Source organism: Salvelinus namaycush, chromosome 24 (genome assembly GCF_016432855.1).
Source record: "Salvelinus namaycush isolate Seneca chromosome 24, SaNama_1.0, whole genome shotgun sequence".
Taxonomy (NCBI): domain Eukaryota; kingdom Metazoa; phylum Chordata; class Actinopteri; order Salmoniformes; family Salmonidae; genus Salvelinus; species Salvelinus namaycush.
In genome coordinates, this window is record NC_052330.1 from 2,041,086 (window position 1) to 2,061,980 (window position 20,895).

A 20,895-nucleotide genomic window follows, 5' to 3' on the forward strand; every position below is an offset into this window, starting at 1 on the left:
AGGTCTGAGGGATCCAATGAGGGGTGTGGTGAACCCCCAGGCCTCGGGACAGGGGTACTCTCCCTTCTCCAACACTGCCAGGAGGCCCTGGAACCCTGGGTCACTGAACACTAACCACCTGTGCTGGAGAGAGACAGGAATCACTCACCATTATGTACACAATAATGGATAATTTATCTGTTCTTCTAACCAGCACTGGGGTACCTCCCATTCCAATTCAGCAAATTCAGCAGTGATCTTATCTCAGAAACCCAGAACTAAAGTCTTGCGTAATTGAGTCAGATTCTCCATTAGGTTTTGGTGAAGATACTAACAAGACTAGAAAAGTCTCCACTCCCCTAAATGGAAACTCAGCCAATGCATGGGACAAATGTACCCTTCCAAAAATGTTAAAGATGCGAACACTTGCGAAATCGTGATTTGTCCAAATTAACAGTGACCCCCTAAAAAATTGGCGCTCCGGGAACAAAGTTCCTTGTTAGTCAGCACATCCCACAGTCTGTTGACAGATGCTACAATATTACTCTATGTTACATCCATCTGACCACGAGAGACAAGCAGCCGGCCAATCCAGACTTGAGATCTGCGCGCTTACATCAATGAATATTTTATGCAAATGTCCAAGTTGTTTTAACTTTGAATCGGTCTGCAAGTGAACTAAGATTAGATTTAAATAATGGGCAATTTTGAAATCATGGATTTATTGCCTGAATTTACTAATCTGAAATGCTATGTTATTGATGCCAATCCTGGTTCTTCTAATACCTGTGTACCACATTAAACATCAGTGATATATTTACAGCTAAACTCTATTCTCTGTCCAATGGTTTTTCATCTTATTTTCCCCCCCCATACTGTGCGATGCCAACTAACCCTGAGTGACGCTAAGGAAAGAAATACTGTTCATGTCCTACCCAGACATTCCATGTATGAGTCAGACAAGGCACCACAGGATGAGTTGCTAAGACAACACAGGCCAAAGTAAACCAGCCGTTAGTAGCAGTTGGACGACGTAGGGGGAAATGGTCTATTGCGGTCTACGTCTGCTAGGAGCCGGGTCACACAATATCCTGAAACGTGCCTCCTACGTGGAACAGCAAACCTTTGAAATCTTTCCCAGATTCTCCATTAGGTTCTGGGGGAGATACGAACAAGACTAGAAAAGTCTCCACCCCCCTAAATGGAAACTCTCAGCCGAATGCATAGGCCGGATGTTATATTCATATTTGAACCCAGAGTCGTGTTCATACGGCATGCACCGTTTTGCAGTGGAAAAACACAACTTTGCATTTCTTATAGGGCATGTCCAGATAGTCCCTCCCTGGTTCAATCTATTTTCTTCCCTTTGGTGCCTAATGAACACAACCCTGGTTCAATAGTAGCCAGAAGCCATGAAATAATCAACATAGACAATTGGGATTGCCTTGTTGCTCACGGCTCTGACGTGCCATTATCTCCAACTTTGAAAGAGCAATTTAATTATCGACAATACTCATAATTGTATTGCATTGCAGATTGTGTTTGAAATTGAATCCTAATCTCACCACTCTCTACCAATTTTATTAGAAGATGGCAATCTCAATAGATGTATCTAAGGATGTTGTTTTAATTTGTCAAACTGAGGAGGTTTACAACTCCAGCCAAGCAGCACACTAAACAAACTAAAGAGGTACCATAGACATTTGGAGGTACCGTTTAGGAGTAGTACCACAGACACTGACCACCAACAGTGGATCAAAGCGGTACCATTTACATTTAAAGATGTAGCATTTAGGAGAAGCATAGATGCACTTTACACCCTAGAGTGGACTGAAGAGGTACCATAGACATTTTGCGGCAACATGTAAATAAAACAATCATATGCACACTTACACCCCAGAGTGGACTTTGATGGTGTTAGGAGTGTGTATTGGAGGCGAAGTCAGGTGCAGGATAGCAGAGTGTAGTGAACAGGCGCACTTTTTATTCCGGTCCAAAATGACAGCACAAAGTAACATAAAATGTGCCCAGACACGGAACATAGAGAAAAAGTAATGCGCGTAACAATATCCACAATTCCAAAATACACGTAACACAAACAATCTTACACAAAGACATGATGGGGAACAGAAGAATAAATACATATGGATTGATTGGGGATTGGATTGATTGAAAACCAGGTGTGCAGGGAACAAGACAAAACAAATGGATACAAGAAAAATGGAGCGGTGATGGCTAGAAAGCCGGTGACGTGGACCGGCGAAAGCCGCCCGAACAAGGAGAGGAGCCGACTTCGGCGGAAGTCGTGGCAGATGGAAGCTGTGTTCTGTGGGATACGGAAGGAGCCGATCTGTACTGTGTCGTCACGATATGGTGCTAGCCTGCCGTGGCCCTCTGGCTCAGTGAACAGGTCAATATGGGGGATGCTGTAGTCCTACAGAGGGGAACACAGACCCAGGCACTGTACTGTGGAGGGAGAATTATGACTGATTTCATTGCGATAACACTTTATTTAAAACTGACAGGTACAATGCTTTATAACTCGTTATAAGCATGTTTTAGACTTTATTATGTCTTAATAAGGTTTATGATATGTTATGTCTCTCTATGCAGCAAATGTTATAGCAACTCACCCATACCACCAGTCAGATGGAGCCGATGACCATTGGTGGATCGACATTGGGGTGTGAACCTGGTGGCCCTGTATCTGCCCAAACATTGGTCAGCTCAATAGGCCCCACCTCTAGGGCAATTGAACGCCTCTCGAACCCAGGCCTCTCGTAAAGCACCCAGCTGCAAAGACAAATAGTCGCAGGTAAACAAACATAAAATATGAATCTTGGAAATAGACTAATTGGAACAATATGATGAATAAATGATCCATGTATCAGTTGATTTTTATTTAACTTTCTCTGGACTTTGGACTAGTTTATTGTTTGTGCGTGTCCCTCTAGCATGTAGGTGAGTAACTTTAACCTAGGGTTAGGGTTGATTCCTAAAAATGAACTCATATGACTGATAAACAGCCAATATAATTGTTATCATGTTCATGCATTTTTTTTCCTGGCATGAGTCATGGGATGGGATGGTGTTTGAACCCATCTAATGACTCACTTAGGCATGACAGATATTCTCTGCTAAGTACGGGACTGCATGTTATCTAAACATGCTGTCTTCAGATGCCAGACAGAGCACAAAAAGCTGTGTGTTTTTTTTTTGGCAAACAGGCTCTTCCTATTCCAGACCTTGATTGAAACAGAACATTTTCCCAGTAAGGAATATGAGCCAGTTCAGGCTCTGTGTCTCACCATCCTCTCATCACCTTCACATAAATCATAGGAGACAGTTGGAGCTGGGTGGCATCGATCGCGTCTCTGAAGACTTCATAGGTCTGGCCGCTAAACTGGGCATTCTCAAACAACGCCATCTAAATCATAGGAAAAGGGAGGCCATTCTGTAATAATAAATAAAAAACATCTCTAAGAAACTCTGACGAAGGCTGGGAGACCGCAAGCTCAATAAACTAATGTGATACAGACAATGTGCAGTGTGTGCATTTGTATTTTCTTGAAGAAAACATTATGAGAAAAGGAAATGCTCAAACAACACCATCTAACATAAGACAACCATGTGTCATTTCAAAGCATCAAGAGAAAAAAGAAAAATGCTGTCTCTGCCTCGTTTTAAAACTTGTTGGTTTGATCTATGTTTGAAGAAGCATATTTCCATTACACTACAGCACTACCAACACTGTCTTCAAAACATCAAGAGAAGGAAACACATTAATTCTCACTCTCTGAAGCAGATGTCTTCGACAACACAATGGCAACGTCCCAAAAGGCCCCCTATTCTCTACAGCCCTATGAGTCACGGTCAAAAGTAGTGCACTACATAAGGAATAGGGTGCCATTTGTGGTGCCTCCCCTTTACCCTCTGCCAGCTTTCCATAGGGCAATGTCACTGTCTTTTCTCTGTCCTCACTTTGTGATTGGCTTGGCAGAGCTTTCCTCTCCTTCACATTCTCAGATTTTGTCACCTCTGGGGTTTCAGTCTTTACAATGGAGCTCTCCTTCCCAACATCCAGCCCTGGCCCCTCACTGCTCTTCGTGTTTGGTGCAAGTAGAGGCCTCTTCACTGGGACCAGAGGTTCTTTCTCCCCCTGACCCCTTGTCTGTCCTGGGTCTTTGGTTTCCGAAAACTTCTGGGTAGAACCCGATGGTTTTGAGGCATTGGTTTCTGATTTTACAGTGGTGTCCTTCCCTGCTACTGGCACTGTAATACTAGGCTTCGAGGGCGTTGGTTCTGGGGTAGGACTCACTCCCTGTGTCGGTGTGTCATTGCTAGGTTTATCTGTTTTAGCCTCAGATGACTTTACAGACTGTGGCTGCTTTGAGGCTTTGGTTTGCTGCTTTTGTAATACTTTGTGTTCTGATGGTTAGATGTAGTTTTCTGCTCAGGCACATGCGTAGACAACCCTTCCTTAGGGGGCTCAACTGCACATGTATCATTGTATTTTCCCTTTGCTGACTTTTCAATGTGTGTGACTACATTACCGACAGTTTTATCTGACTGAGAAGGCGTCTGACGGGCCGACGGGCTGTGTGGGAGGCCGTAGTGAGGCTGGAGGTTTAATAGGAGTTATAGAGGGTTGGACAGCTGGGTCTGTCTGTTTCAACACTGATTTGGATATGTCTAGCTCTGTAATAAGCTTGGGGTCCTCTTTGCTCTTAACATTGCTGGCGACTGTCCCGGGGTGTCATGTCTAGTGCCTAAAGGCAAATCTGTCTTTGTATCTGTCTTTTTATTAGGCTGCTTTAACATTTCTGCTGCTTTCTTTTCAGGCTGCTTTGGTTTATTGTCGACTTGAATGTGTGGGACAGGTGGGTCTCGCTCCACAGGAGTGGGGTCTTGAGCAGGAGGCTGTTATTTCTTAGGCAAATGTGAGGGCAGATACGTTTTGCTATTTTCCTTGGAAACATTTTGATTTGTCTTAACCGTAGAGGTCTCCCCAGAGATGCCCCACTCAGCCTTCTTTCCCTTAGAACTACATTATGTGAGGGTAGAATGTCTACAGTTTTAATATTGGGCTCTTTTCTTACACTGATAGGATCAGAAGTAGACATTTTATTGTCTTTGTTGGCGTTTAGAGGTGTGGGTGATTCCGTTAGAATTGCCTTTTTCAACTGACAATGACACTGTCTGCTTGTTTGAGGTCGCTGGCTTTTTACTGACTGCTTGATTGCTGTTTTCTCTAACTGACTCTTTTTTAAATCTGATTTAACTTCTACATATTGACTAGATTGTGGCGATGTGACTGTCTTAACTTCCTGCTCAGCGGCAGTGGCTATTTTCTTTGTGGTGCCTGCCTCCATCAGTTTGCTGTTGACCACTTCCTGCTCAGTGTTCGACACTTCCTGTTTTATGTCACTCACTGCTCTGACACTGGCTGCCTCCCCTTCTTTGCTTTTCTGTCTCTTGGACCTGGAGTTTTGTTTTCCATGGACTTTGGGCTGGAGGCTGACCTTATTGGTTGAGGCCACCTGAGGGGTCAGCTGGCTTAAAGAATTTAGGTCAATATTGATAGGTCTCCTTGGTAGCTCCACTGTTTTAGTAGTCTCTTTGTCCTTTGTTTTAGAGTCTATCTGATATGCTTGAGGAACTGGTACGGCGGCTACTGTGGTGGTATCTGGCTCTGCTGGTTTTGATATTATCTCTGCCTTCGGGGAGGTCCGATTAGGAGTCTTCTCTCTGCTGGCCAGTTTTCCCTGAATGTCCTACTTAGTTGTCTTTGACACAGCACAAGTGGGAGAAGCAGTAGCATATTGTAACATTCCAGCCATACCAGAGGACTTGTGAGTCAGATTTGTTATCTTCCATCTTGTGAGCCTATGCAAAGTTCTTCGCCCACTCCCGGACCCTCTTTCATTTCTCCCGGACAGAGAGGGGGTCGAGCTGGACCTGGCGTTGCCACGTTCCACCAATGTTGCCCGCTGATCTGGCAACCCGAGCTCTCTGTTTACATCTGTTCTTAGCCGCTCTGGGACTTTTCTGGCAGGAGAAACGTCTACGCTTCTGGAGTTGGACTTACTGGGACTGGCAACCCTTGGCGCTTTTCCCTCAAAAAGGGTGATCCTTTCTGCAATCCGCACGATAGGCTTAGTGGTCTTGGGTTACTCGCCCACTTTCTTCAGATCAGGTGATCTGTGAACAATGAAAACAAAGAAGCATGTTGGAATATATTTTCCATGGGAACGCAAACCATGATATTCAACGTATCTAGCTGTAAATACACTGTATTTGTTCTATTTCACACACAATCGTTCTTCACCTTCCCCTTTTCCTTAGCCGTATCCTTAACTTCTGTATCCTTCTCTGAGTTCACCATCACTTTCTTCGCAAAAAAACGTAACCTCACTGTGTGATACCTTCATGCTCCGCCGTTTGGACTCTGCACTCTCCGTGCGCCTCTCCAGCTGGCACGGGCTAGTGTTGTTGAGCATGTGTACGTCCATGTCCCCTTCCTCAGCCGCTAAGATGGCATATACAGGTGCATCTAGGGCCTCCTGGGCTTCCTCTACTCCCTTCCTTGGATGTGTTTCCGTTGGAACGCCACTGGAGGTGGTTGACCCCTGCTTACCTGTCGCAGTTGAGATCACTGAGGCATGTTTGTCTTTAGAGGAGGAGGGGGTGGAGTCTCCAGGTGTAGGTGTGTTATTATCTGAGGATGTAGATGAGATCTCGGGTGCAGGCTGGGTTTTGGTGGGCGTGTTCTCCCGAGAACTGGCTCCTCCTCCGTCTTCGAAGGAGCTCTTCCTGGACCGCCTCCTTGCTGAGTTCTTACGCCCCATCGTGTCTGTGTCTCTGTCTGTGACTGTGTCTGTATCACTGGCTGTGTCAGCAATAGCCCTCAGTGTTTTTGTGTGCAACTTCAGTGACACTCCTAGCAGGGCACTGTAATTGCTATGACATTTTACGCCGATAGCAGCTTTGAGACAGGTCCTGACTTTGCGCTGCTCGGTCCTCTCCTCTGTACTGGTGTTCTTTGCTGATAAATCAGCACTCTCGGATGACTTAGCTCTGGAAATACTTTTCTTCACCCTGGTGTTGGTAGTAAGGAGCACTTCCTGCTTTGTGTGGGTGTACGTTCCGCTCTGGCTCACCCTTGTCTCCTCCAGGTACACATGCAGCCTCTTGCCTGCCTGGACTTGGGCTTGAGGCTGGGCCTGGGTGTGTGTGAGCTTGGGAGTGTTCCCGCCGGTCAGAGTCCTCCCAGGCTGCTCCCTCTTCAGGGGCGGATGAATGCACAAATCACAGATGGCTGGCATTCCACTCCGGGGCAGGATTCCCGCTCGCTCTGCTGCTCCCCTCCTCCTCTCCTCCTCTCTCTGTGAGGAACTCCACCACTCCTCCTCCCTAGGACCTTCTCCTTGTCCTTCTCCTTATCCTTCCAGCTCACTGTGGCTGCTGGCTGCAGAGAGGGGCCGGTCCCTGTGGGTAGAAGTTCTGGCATCCGTCACCTCAAAATCCCTGGAGTGATGCCATTTGGAAGGCTGGGAATCCTGTCCCTCCTCCTGCTGCTCCTCTTCTTCCCCCACAGGCTCCTCCTGGGCCCCCTCTCCTTCTGGCCTGGGGCCTTGGTCGTCCGTCGGGGACAGAGAAGCATGGTCACTGGGACTCGTGAGGCTCCCTTTTCCTCTCCAGGGCGAGAACCAGCTCCCAATCCTGCCCAAGATACCAGTTATGTGCTCTTCTGGGGTCTGAGTAGAGGCAGATAGAAAAATCATTAGACATGTCTCTACACATACCTCTAGACATCTACGACTGCCAGTGCCAATACACATGCAAAAGCGGTAACTCTTTACTTAAAATCTGCAGGTATAATGCATTATAACGTGTTATAAGCATGTATGAGGCTTTATAATGTCTTATTACAAGGCTATGTTATGTAGGAGATTTCCAATGACTCAAATAGACTGTTATTAAGTCAGGATCATTATGTCATGATTACAAGACAGTACAAATGGGACATATGTGCTTAAAGCAAGTCTTACAATGTGGAATGATCTTCAAAAGTTCATAAAGTGGGTGGATTTGGTGCCTCTAGGGCAATTCAGGCGGATGGTAGACAGCCTTTTTACTTAAGCATGTTTGTTTCATATGATTGTGTTTTGTTTTTCCTGTTTTGGGTTTGATTTTCATGTATTGTGTAATTGATGTGTTTATAGATATATGCATGCTGTAATTGTTGTTTATTGATGTGTTGTTTATTGATGTGTTTGAAAGGTCAGCATTGTAAATAAGAATTTGTTGTTAATTGACTTACCTATAAAAACTAAAGGTGAAATAAATTATAACAGCATCATAATGCATTATACCTACAGGCTTTAAAGCTAGAATCCTTTGTCGCTACATACATTTTTGGACTTGATAATATGAATGATATATACCCATTGATTCTTGAAGAACACAACTTATTATGCCTTATGAGTTTAGTTCAACTGTTCATCAGAAGCCAAAATATAAGCTTGTTCTACACCAATGTGTGTAAACAATGTAAATGTAATCAAACCCTGTATAACTTCAAAACATGGTTATAATTGTTATATAATGGATGGTCAGTGTCACGCCCTGACCGTAGAGAGCTTTTTATGTCTCTATTTTGGTTTGGTCAGGGTGTGATTTGGGTGGGCATTCTATGTTTTTGTATTTCTTTGTTTTGGCCGGGTATGGTTCTCAATCAGGGACAGCTGTCTACCATTGTCTCTGATTGGGAACCATACTTAGGTAGCGTTTTCCCATATGGTTTTTGTGGGTAGTTATTTTCTGTTTAGTGTTTTGCACCTGACAGGACTGTTTCGGTTTCGGTTATTCTCTTTGTTATTTTGTTAATAGTGTTCAGTTTCAATAAAAAGCATGAACACTTACCACGCTGCGCTTTGGTCCGATTCCTCTTCTTCAGACGACGAAAACCGTTACAGTCAGTCCTTGCATCCATAGCTATGTCTATGAATTTGAGAGTGGTTACATTTCTCCAGGCCCATCCCTCAGCTTTTTACCAAAAAAAGCGGGGGCACCGCTTTGTTATTGTTTCAACTCAGGATTATATCTTTAAGTAAGTGTACTGTATACAAGTTACATATGGCACAGTCAATATTGCAGAGAGGTCAAACGATGAAGGGGTCAAAGTCCAAGGGTTATTTGGTGTTTGTCAATGTCAGGTTCTGTGCAGTTCTCAACAAAATGGAAGCATGCAACAGCAGTATTGTACAAATTCTTCCTTTGTTATAGGAGCTCAACTCACCAAGAGCCAAGTACCACATCATTCAGAGTCTTTATTTAAACCTATCGGCCACAAAACATAAATATAATACATAATCCTCCTAATAGCAAAACTTATTTAGCTCTGTTGCAAATGAACATGGACTTGTGCAAATGATTCCTATTTGAGAGCATTTCAAATGAGGCCTATACATGAACATCTTTTTAAATAAAAAAACGACATACAGTCATGATAAATATAACACCTCAACTTTTTCGACTGCTTCCGTACACTAGTGGCCGAGCTCTAAAGAACAACTTACCTTAAATGACAGAGGAAAGCCTTCCTCCCATTCCAAAACATTAAACCCTAAATTAACAGCTGTCAAGTCTAAGTACAGAATAGGACAGTCGCATAATACAGTCAGAAGTATGCAAAAATGACTTAAAAAATATATATATTGTTGTTGTAAAAGTGTTTTCCGTGTCTGACAACAAAAGAAGCCTGCAGAACTATACCGTGCGCGCGGGAGGCGACTTGACACAGAATCAGAGATATGTGCGTAAGCCGAGTTGAAGTTGGTTAATTATTAATGTGGCGAACAGCGTGCGCACACGCGCAGCCTAGTGGTAAAATATCCATCAAAAGTTGTCCTCGGGAATGCATTGGACTTGCCTGCGTAAGGTCCGGTCTGGTTTCAAAGAGTTTACCAACCACTGTTGAAGGGCTGCTCAAGTCGGTCTTTTCATAAAGCAGTCGAGGACTAGGCAAAGTAACCCTTAAAATAACTGGCTGCCTTAGGATAACATACAGTTTTTGTTTGTATTTTCTATTTGTTTCTCTATTTGGGAATATAATGACCAAATAGCCACAAGGCAAATGAACAAATATTTAAAAAATAGCCACATTAATTTGTTTCACTTTTATGGAGTCCAATAGGATTGTTGTGGATCAAATGGTCATTAGCCTACTCGACAATATGAATACTTTTTTTGTTGTTGCAGGTTAGCGTTTTTGTTCTGGAGGCAGCTCTGCATAGTGGTCACCAGCTGGCATAGCCACAAAGTCATAAAATCGGATTTTAACCCTAACCTTAACCCTAACCACACTTCTAACCCTAAAGCCTAACCATAATCTTAAATGAAGACCAAACATTTTTTTTAAATGCATTTTTACTATATAGCCAACTATGACTTTGCAGTATGCCCATCTTGTCACACCCTGATCAGTTTCACCTGTCCTTGTGATTGTCTCCACCCCCTCCAGATGTCGCTTGTTTTCCCCAGTGTATTTATCCCTGTGTTTCCTGTCTCTTTGTGCCAGTTCCTCTTGTATGTTAGTCAAGTCAACCAGTGTGTTTTTCCGTACTCCTTTTGCTATTGTCACACCCTGACCATAGAGAACCATTGTTTCTCTATGGTATAGTAGGTCAGGGCGTGACTAGGGGGTGATTTAGTATATGTATGTCTATGTTGTATTCTAGTTTATTATTTCTATGTGGGTATTCTAGTTTTCATATTTCTAGGTTGGTGTGCTTGATATGGTTCCCAATTAGAGGCAGCTGGTTATCGTTGTCTCTAATTGGGGATCATATTTAAGATGCATTTTTTCCACCTGTGTTTTATGGGATATTGTTTTGAGTTTGTGCACGTGGCACCTCTGTAGTCATGGTTTGTTGTTTGTTTCATTCTTTCTTTGTTGTTTTGTGCGTTTTCAAATAAATATTATGTGGAAACCATATCGCGCTGCAGTTTGGTCCGATAATTATTCCAGCGAACGTGACAGCTATTCTCTTTTTGATAGTCCTCCCGGTTTTGTCCCCTGCCTGACTGGACTTCTTTCCCGCCTGCCTGATCATCCTGCCTGGCCTGACCTTGATTTTGCCTGCCCTTCGGTACCTTTTGGACTCTAAACTAGTTTTGACCCTTTTGCCTGTCCACGACCATTCTCTTGCCTTCCCCTATTGGATTAATAAATATTGTAAGACTCCATCTGCCTCCTGTGTCTGCATCCGGGTCTCGCCTTGTGTCATGATACATCTAGCAGAAATCGCTCAGTTCTGCCTCAAGAACAAGACTCATCCCAATAAAATGTCAACCTGCGTTTTTGTCAGTCAAATAGCCTAATCATAGGACACACTGAATATAATAATACAATGGAATAGAGGCCATAGATAAATGTTTATAGAACAGACAATTTACAGTGCTGTGAAAAAGTATTTGCCCCCTTCCTGATATCTTATTTTTTTGCACATTTGTCACACTTAAATGTTTCAAATCAAACAAATGTTAACTTCTTATGGCTGCAGGGGCAGTATTGAGTAGCTTGGATGAAAGGTGCACAGAGGTGCCCAGAGTAAACTGCCTGCTCCTCAGTCCCAAGTGCTAATATATGCATATTATTATTAGTATTGGATAGAAAACACTCTGAAGTTTCTAAAACTGTTTGAATGATGTCTGTGAGTATAACAGAACTCATATGGCAGGCAAAAACCTGAGAAGAAATCCAAACAGGAAGTGGGAAATCTGAGGTTGGTCGATTTTCAACCCAGCCCCTATTGAATACACAGTGGGATATAGATCAGTTTGGACTTCCTACGGCTTCCACTAAATGTCAACAGTCTGTAGAACCTTGTCTGATGCCTCTACTGTGAAGTGGGGCCGAAGGAGACAGGAATGAGTCAGGTCTACCATGACCTGACCATGCTCTGACCATGCGCGTTCACATGAGAGGGAGCTCTGTTCCATCGCACATCTGAGGTCAATGGAATTCTCCGGTTGGAACGTTATTGAAGATTTGTGTTAAAAACATTCGAAAGATTGATTCAATACATCGTTTGTCATGTTTCTACTGACTGTTACGGAACTTTTTGACATTTCGTCTGCTTTTAGTGAACGCGCTTCCTGACTTGGATTTGTTTACCAAACACACTAACAAAAATAGCTATTTGGACATAAATGATGGACATTACCGAACAAAACAAACATTTCTTGTGGAAGTGGGAGTCCTGGGAGTGCATTCCGACGAAGATCAGCAAAGGTAAGTGAATATTTATAATACTATTTATGAGTTTTGATGACTGCACAATTTGGCGGGTAACTGTATGGCTTCCTTTTGTGGCTGAAAGCTGTTCTCAGATTATTGAATATTGTGGTTTTGTAAAGCTTTTTGAAATCTGACACCGGTTGCATTAAGAACAAGTGTATCTTTAATTCTATGTAAAACATGTATCTTTCATCAAAGTTTATGATGAGTATTTATGTTATTTGACGTGGCTCTCTGCAATTTCTCTGGATATGGTGGAGGCATTTCTGAACATGGCGCCAATGTAACCGGAGGTTTTTGGAAATAACTATGAACTTTATCGAACAAAACATACATGTATTGTGTAACATGAAGTCCTATGAGTATCATCTGATGAAGATCAAAGGTTAGTGATACATTTGATCTATATTTCTGCTTTTTGTGACTCCTGTCTTTGGCTGGAAAAATGGCTGTGTTTTTCTGTGATTTTGCGGTGATCTAACATAATCGTTTGTGGTACTTTCGCTGTAAAGCCTATTTAAAATCGGACACTTTGGTGGGATTAACAACAATATTACCTTTAAAATGATATAAGATACATGTATGTTTGAGGAATTTTAATTATGAGATTTCTGTTGTTTGAATTTGGCGCCCTGCACTTTCACTGGCTGTTGTCATAGCGATCCCGTTAACGGGATTGCAGCCATATTAATATTACACAAAGATAACCCAAGTAAACACAAAATGCAGTTTTTAAGTGATCATTTTATTTATTAAGGGAAAAAAGCTATCCGAACCTTCATGGCCCTATGTCACACGAACAGATTATTATTAATCTATTGCAGTTGAAATCTGCCTCTCTCCAACCCCATTAAACATTTAGGCACTGTGTTGCATCAGCTTTCTTATACCAATGCTGGTGGGAACCAAAAACACAGGCCTTTAACATGTGCAATAATTCATAAAATACATGTAGACACTCATTCAAGGGCAATATTTTTGACTTAGAAATAGACAGATACTGTAGGACACTATTTGGGATATTTACTGACTACACTGAGTGACCAAGAATGTGAGGATTAGAACAAATAACAAGACAGAGGTTACTTCCCAAAATTAAACCCTGTCACTCCGCATTGTCATAAAGGTAATAGCGTTAATTACATCTGTCCTGCTCTCCTATAAACCCAAAAGAATATCTGGTTTAACCTCTACCTAATCCAAGTTTGGTTGGTTTCTTGTCACTGTTTCTTAAAGATAGTCGGTCAAAGTGATGGCAGACAGTAGTCCCCTTATTAGGAGTTCACAGTATAACTGTGAAACCCATTGTTTTTCTTAGATCATTTTTTTCCTTGACATGGACAAATAACTCAAGCATAGATTTGTAACTATTTGGGCACACAGAAACTAGAGTCTATGAGTTACTTGGTCAAAAATAATGGCACCAATTGGCCTATAGATGGTGCTGTTTTAAGCAGTCTCACTCATATCCGCTGCCCTGCTTGAGAGACTTAAAACTTTGTATGTAGGTGTTTTTCCTAATTCTGAACCGTCCGTCAAGATAGATTTTCCTCCATCTTGGAAATGTTTGAAAACCTTTGTAAGGCTTCTTCTCATGAACCATAAGTCCAAATAACACCAAATGGTATGTAGTCCCATGGTACATCACTTAACTTAGTATGAGAAAAGCTAAGGGATTGATTAAGAGATGGCTGAATTATTACATGTCCATTTAAATCCTTTGTAAATCCACTTCACAATGGCCTATCAACTTGGAACTTTTAGGGTCATCAAAGACATTACCATGATGAACCATGTTAAGTATGGCATTGATATCTCAAAATAAGTAAACATAATTAGCACTTCGCTAGCTAATGCATTAGCTAGACCGCTTCTAGACTTGTGGGGGCTTCAGGAAACAGCGGGGAAGAATCTACAGTGCATTCGGAAAGTATTCAGACCCTTTGACTTTTTCCACATTTTGTTATGTTAGAGCCTTATTCTAAAATGGATTAAACCCTCCATTATACCAAAATGATATCTACACTGAACAGAAATATAAACGTAACATGCAACTATTTAAAAGATTTTACTGAGTTACAGTTCATATAAGGAAATCAGTCAATTGAAATAAATTCCTTAGGCCCTAATCTATGGATTTCACGACTGGGAATACTGATATGCGTCTGTTTGTCACAGATACCTTAAAAAAAGGTAGGGACGTGGATCAAAATCCAGTCAGTATCTGGTGTGACCACCATTTGCCTCATGTAGCGTGACACATCTCCTTTGCATAGAGTTCATCAGGCTGTTGACTGTTGCCTGAGGAATGTTGTCCCAGTACTCTTCAATGGCTGTGTGAAGTTGTTGGATACTGGTGGGACCTGGAACACGCTGTCATACACGTCGATCCAGAGCATCCCAAACATGCTCTATCAAATCAAATCAAATTTATTTATATAGCCCTTCTTACATCAGCTGATATCTCAAAGTGCTGTACAGAAACCCAGCCTAAAACCCCAAACAGCAAGCAATGCAGGTGTAGAAGCACGGTGGCTAGGAAAAACTCCCTAGAAAGGCCGGAACCTAGGAATAAACCTAGAGAGGAACCAGGCTATGAGGGGTGGCCAGTCCTCTTCTGGCTGTGCCGGGTGGAGATTATAACAGAACATGGCCAAGATGTTCAAATATTCATAAATGACCAGCATGGTCAAATAATAATAATCACAGTAGTTGTCGAGGGTGCAGCAAGTCAGCACCTCAGGAGTAAATGTCAGTTGGCTTTTCATAGCCGATCATACAGAGTTAGAGACCGCAGGTGTGGTAGAGAGAGAGTCCAAAACAGCAACAGGTCCTAGGGCTCAGGTCCTCTGAGAGAAGAGAGAGAGAAAGAGAGAGAGAGAGAGAAAGAGAGAAAAAAAGAGAGAGAATTAGAGGAAGCATACTTAAATTCACACAGGACACTGGATAAGACATGAGAAATACTCCAGATATGACAGAATGGCCCAAGCCACCCGACACAAACTATTGCAGCATAAATACTGGAGGCTGAGACAGGAGAACTATCGCCTTACGGTGAGGATAGCCGTGTTTCAAGCACAGCAATCGTTAGGCAAGGGGCAATTTAAGTGTAGGAAAGGATGAAACAGCGTCTGTGCCACTAGTAAGTACAGATAGTAGTATAAATCCCCTCGCACAGTCCCCGCAGCCTGACAATTTTCTAAAGGGTTCTGGAAAGAAATGCTGTCACGGTGCTCAACTGGTGTCACTTATTCAGCCGACAGAAACTTTCAAACGGTTCTCCACATTAAGCAACAAGTCAGAGTCAGAGGCCGAGCCTTCTCAGGTCTCTCCTCCACCCGTTACCGGGTCTGAGACTCCGAAGCCTCCCACCATTAGCTCTGACAAATTGAAAAACCTAGTCATTGCCGACTCCATTACCCGCAATATTAGACTTAAAAAGAATCACCCAGCGATCATACACTGTTTACCAGGGGGCAGGGCTACCGACGTAAAGGCTAATCTGAAGATGGTGTTGGCTAAGGCTAAAACTGGCGAGTGTAGAGAGTATAGGGATATTGTTATCGACGTTGGCACCAACGATGTTAGGATGAAACAGTCAGAGGTCACCAAGCACAACATAGCTTCAGCGTGAAAATTAGCTAGAAAGATGTGTCTGCATCGAGTAATTGTCTCTGGCCCCCTCCCACTTAGGGTCAGTGATGAGTCTCACAACTCAATCGCTGGTTGAAAACTGTTTTCTGCCCCTCTCCAATCATCGAATTTGTAGCTAATTGTCCCTCTTTCTGGGACTCACCCACAAACAGGACCAAGCCTGGCCTGCTGGGGAGTGACGGACTCCATCCTAGCTGGAGGGGTGCTCTTATCTATCTATCAACATAGACCGGGCTCTAACTCCTCTAGCTCCATAATATATTAGGGTGCAGGCCAGGCAGCAGGCTGTCAGGCAGCCTGACAGCTCACTTCCAAGACAGTCATAATCAATGAACTAATCACTGATCATAATCTTGATGTGACTGGCCTGACTGAATTTACTGTGTTAAATGGTTATACTAGTGACCATATCCCCAGCGCATCCCGCAAAGGCGGAGGTGTTGTTGACATTTACAATACCAAATTTCAATATATACCAAGAGCTTCTAGTCATGAAATCTATGCAGCCTACTCAATCACTTTTTATAGCTACTGTTTACAGGCCTCCTGGGCCGTATACATCGTTCCTCACTGAGTTCCTTGAATTTCTATTGGACTTTGTAGTCATGGCAGATAATGTTCACATTTTGGTGACTTTAATATTCACATGGACAAGTCCACAGATCCACTCCAAAAAGCATCATCGACTCACTGGGTTTTGTCCAACGTCTCCGGACCTACTCATTGCCACAGTCATACCCTGGACCTAGTTTTGTCCCGTGGAATAAATATTGTGGATCTAAATGTTTCTGCTCATAGTCCAGGATTATCAGACCACGATCTTATTATGTTTGCAATCGCAACAAATAATATGCTCAGACCCCAACCAAGGATCATCAAAAGCCGTGTTATAAATTCTCAGACAACCCAAAGATTCTTAGATGCCCTTCCAGACTCCCCCCACCTACCCAAGGATGTCAGAGTACAAAAATCAGTTAATTCTACTTGCACACAATCCCGGATCCGGGAGCACCCCCATCAGTAAAAAAGCTGACTAGCATAGCCTAGCATAGCGTCACAAGTAAATACTAGCATCTAAATATCATTAAATCACAAGTCCAAGACACCAGATGAAAGATACACATCTTGTGAATCCAGCCATCATTTCAGATTTTTAAAATGTTTTACAGGGAAGACACAATATGTAAATCTATTAGCTAACCACGATAGCAAAAGACACAACTTTTTTTCCCCACCATTTTTTTCCTGCATAGGTAGCTATCACAATTTCGACCAAATAAAGATATAAATAGCCACTAACCAAGAAACAACTTCATCAGATGACAGTCTGATAACATATTTATTGTATAGCATATGTTTTGTTAGAAAAATGTGCATATTTCAGGTATAAATCATAGTTTTACATTGCAGCCACCATCACAACTCTCACCAAAGCAACTAGAATAACTACAGAGACCAACGTGAATTACCAAAATACTCATCATAAAACATTTATGAAAAATACACAGCGTACAGCAAATGAAAGACAAAGATCTTGTGAATCCAGCCAATATTTCAGATTTTTTAAGTGTTTTACAGCGAAAACACAATATAGCATTATATTAGCTTACTACAATAGCCAACCACACAACAGCATTGATTCAAGCCAACAATAGCGATAACGAATAAACCAGCAAAATATATTAATTTTTTCACTAACCTTCTCAAACTTCTTCAGATGACAGTCCTATAACATCATATTACACAATACATATAGAGTTTGTTCGAAAATGTGCATATTTAGCGGCACAAATCGTGGTTATACAATGAGAATAGTAGCCAAGCTGCCAACAATATGTCGGGAGAAATCTTGGGAGAGGCACCTAATCTAATCAGTAACTAATCATAAACTTGACTAAAAAATACAGGTTGGACAGCAAATGAAAGATACATTAGTTCTTAATGCAATCGCTGTGTTAGATTTTTAAAATTAACGTTACTACGACATACAGCGTGCGTTAAAGCGAGACCGCACCGAAATTAATGGCGGAATATGAGTTTTACATTTTTCAACAGAACAACGAATTAACATCATAAATAGTTCTTACTTTTTGATGAGCTCCCATCAGAATCTTGGGCAAGTTGTCCTTTGTCCAAAAGAATCGTTGCTCGGTTGTAGATTGTCGCCTTCAACTTTGGAATTAGCAGTAAACATTAGCCATGTGGCCCAGACGTGCCCAACTCACTAGAACGCAGCACAAATAAATACCCGAAAATCGCAATATACTGATATAAACTGATATAACTCGGTTTAAAATAACAACATTATGATGTCTTTAACACCTATATCGAATAAAATCAGAGCCGGATATATCTAAGGGCTATAACGGGAGCTTTCTAGAACGCCATCCTGAGGTCTGTCTTGCGTCATGGCGAAGGAAGGAAAGAGAGGACCCCACGTTGCCAGCCCATTTATAAGGCCTCAGATCTGCCTAGCAACTCCATTCCAATTCTCACTATTTGCTGACATCCAGGGGAAAGCGTATGCAGTGCATCTCAACCAATAGAAGACATGCAAATTAATAAACTGACCTCAGAACAGCCTGCAGATTTCAGATTTCTCACTTCCTCATAGGAAAATTGCTCCAACTCGAGTTCTGTTTTACTCACAGATATAATTCAAACGGTTTTAGAAACTAGAGAGTGTTTTCTATCCAATAGTAATAATAATATGCATATTGTACGAGCAAGAATTGAGTACGAGGCAGTTTAATTTGGGAACGACATTTTTACAAAGGTTATTAAGCACCAAACTAAGGATCTAAATTTAACTTTGCGTAATACCCTAGATGCAGTCTCAAACCTAAAAACAAAAAACATTTGTCACAAGAAATTTGCTCCCTGGTATACAGAAAATACTGAAGCCCTGAAGCAATCTTCCAGAAAATTGGAAGGGAAATGAAGCTCCACCAAACTGGAAGTCTTCCGACAAGGTTGGAGAGTACCACGCAATATCTAAGAGCCCTCACTGCTGCTCGATCATCCTATTTTTTTCAACCTAATTGAGAAGAATAAGAACAATCCAAAATGTATTTTTGATACTCGCAAAGCTAACTAAAAAGCAGCATTCAACAAGAGAGGATGGCTTTCACTTCAGCAGTGATGAATTCATGAACTTCTTCAATGAAAAGATCATGAACATTAGAAAGCAAATTACATACTCCTCTTTGAATCTGCCTATTTCTCCAAAGCTCCGCCAGGACCAAGGATCAATGGAGACACTCAAGTTTTTTAATCCTTTATCTCTCTACACATTCAAGAAAATAGTCATGGCCTCTAAACAAGAGGTCAACCGATTAATGGCACTTAATTAGGGCCAATTTCAAGTTTTCATAACAATCGGTAATCAGCCTATTTGGACGCCGATTATGGCCGATTACATAGCAATCCACGAGGAGACTGCGTGGCAGGCTGACCACCTGTTACGCGAGTGTAGCATCAAAAGGACCTTGTGGCTGCAAGGACCCAAGCTTAGTTGCTAGCTAACATTATACTTATCTTATAAGAAACTATCAATCAATCTTCACATAATCACAAATTAACTACACATGGTTGATGATATTACTAGATTAACTAGCTTGTCCTGCGTTGCATATAATCAAAGTGGTGCCTGTTAATTTATCATCAAATCACAGCCTACTTCAACTTCACCAAACGGGTGATGATTTAACAAAAGCACATTCGCGAAAAAAGCGCAATCGTTGCACAAATGTACCTAACCATAAACATCAATGCCTTCCTTAAAATCAATACACAGAAGTATATTTTTTAAACCTGCATATTTAGTTAAAATAAATGCATGTTAGCAGGCAATATTTTACTTCTTATGGCTGCAACCTGTCACCGGGATCGATATGACAGCAGCCAGTGACAGTGCAGGGCGCCAAATTCAAAAAACAGAAATCTCACAATTAAAATTCCTCAGACATTCATGTGCCTTATATCATTTTAAAGGTAATCTTGTTGTTAATCCCACCAAAGCGTCCGATTTCAAATAGGCTTTTCAGCGAAAGCACTACAAACGATTATGTTAGGTCACCACAAAACCACAATAAGCACAGCCATTTTTCCAGCGAAAGATAGCTTTCACAAAAACCAGAAATAGAGATAAAATTAATCACTAACCTTTGATTGTCTTCATCAGATGACACTCATAGGACTTCATGTTACACAATACATGCATGTTTTGTTTGATAAAGTTTATATTTATAGAAAAATATCTGAGTTTACATTGGTGCGTTAGATTCACTAGTTCCAAAAACATCAAGTGATTTTGCATAGCCACATCGTTTCAACAGAAATACTCATCATAAATGTAGATGATAATACAAGTTATACACATGGAATTATAGATATACCTCTCCTTAATGCACCCGCTGTGTCAGATTTCAAAAAAACTTTACGGAAAAATAAACCATGCAATAATCTGAGACGGAGCTCAGAACAATAGCCAAATTAGCCGCCATGTTGGACTCAACAGAAACCAGAAAATACATGATAAATGTTTCCTTACCTTTGATGAACTTCATCAGAATGCAGTCCTAGGAATCCCAGGTCCACAATAAATGCTTGATTTGTTCGATAATGTCCGTTATTTATGTCCAATTAGCTACTTTCGAATTGTTTACCAAACACCCTAACCAAAGTCTCAAAGCGCGTCCACTATAACGTGACGAAATGTCCAAAAGTTCCGTTACAGTCAGTAGAAACATGTCAAACGATGTACTGAATCAATCTTTAAAATGTTGTTAACATACAACTTGAATAACGTTCCAACCGGAGAATTACATCGACTTCAATTGACCGATGGAACGGAGCTCACTCTCACGTGAACGCGCCACTTCAATGCGTGGGCACCTCATGGAAGTGATTACTTATTCCTGTCTCCTTCGGCCCCAATTCACATTGGAGTCGTCAGA

The 20,895-nt window shown here is 41.8% G+C and overlaps 1 protein-coding gene across 5 annotated transcripts; it reads right to left on the minus strand.

Moving 5' to 3' along the window:
• Positions 1-1,941: 1,941 nt before the first annotated feature.
• LOC120019597 (cell wall integrity and stress response component 4-like) lies at positions 1,942-9,776 on the minus strand. Of its 5 annotated transcripts, none has more exons than XM_038962924.1 (6): positions 8,905-8,951; positions 6,405-7,736; positions 6,068-6,180; positions 3,288-3,433; positions 2,613-2,772; positions 1,942-2,445 (listed from the first exon to the last, which is right to left on the minus strand). In XM_038962924.1, the coding sequence occupies exons 2-3, from the start codon at positions 7,302-7,304 to the stop codon at positions 6,172-6,174; spliced, it is 909 nt and encodes a 302-aa protein (XP_038818852.1). In that variant the 5' UTR covers positions 7,305-7,736; positions 8,905-8,951; the 3' UTR covers positions 1,942-2,445; positions 2,613-2,772; positions 3,288-3,433; positions 6,068-6,171. The 5 variants fall into 5 exon arrangements, 4 of the variants coding, with proteins under 4 accessions (XP_038818852.1, XP_038818849.1, XP_038818850.1 ...); XM_038962921.1 differs by having other exon boundaries at positions 3,288-3,406; positions 6,308-7,736; XM_038962922.1 differs by having other exon boundaries at positions 1,942-2,413; positions 6,308-7,736.
• Between the last annotated feature and the right edge of the window lie 11,119 nt (positions 9,777-20,895).

Bases quoted from the DNA above. Each gene is read 5' to 3' on its own strand.
- LOC120019597 (XM_038962921.1), bottom strand. From the start codon at position 7,304: ATGCCAGCCATCTGTGATTTGTGCATTCATCCGCCCCTGAAGAGGGAG.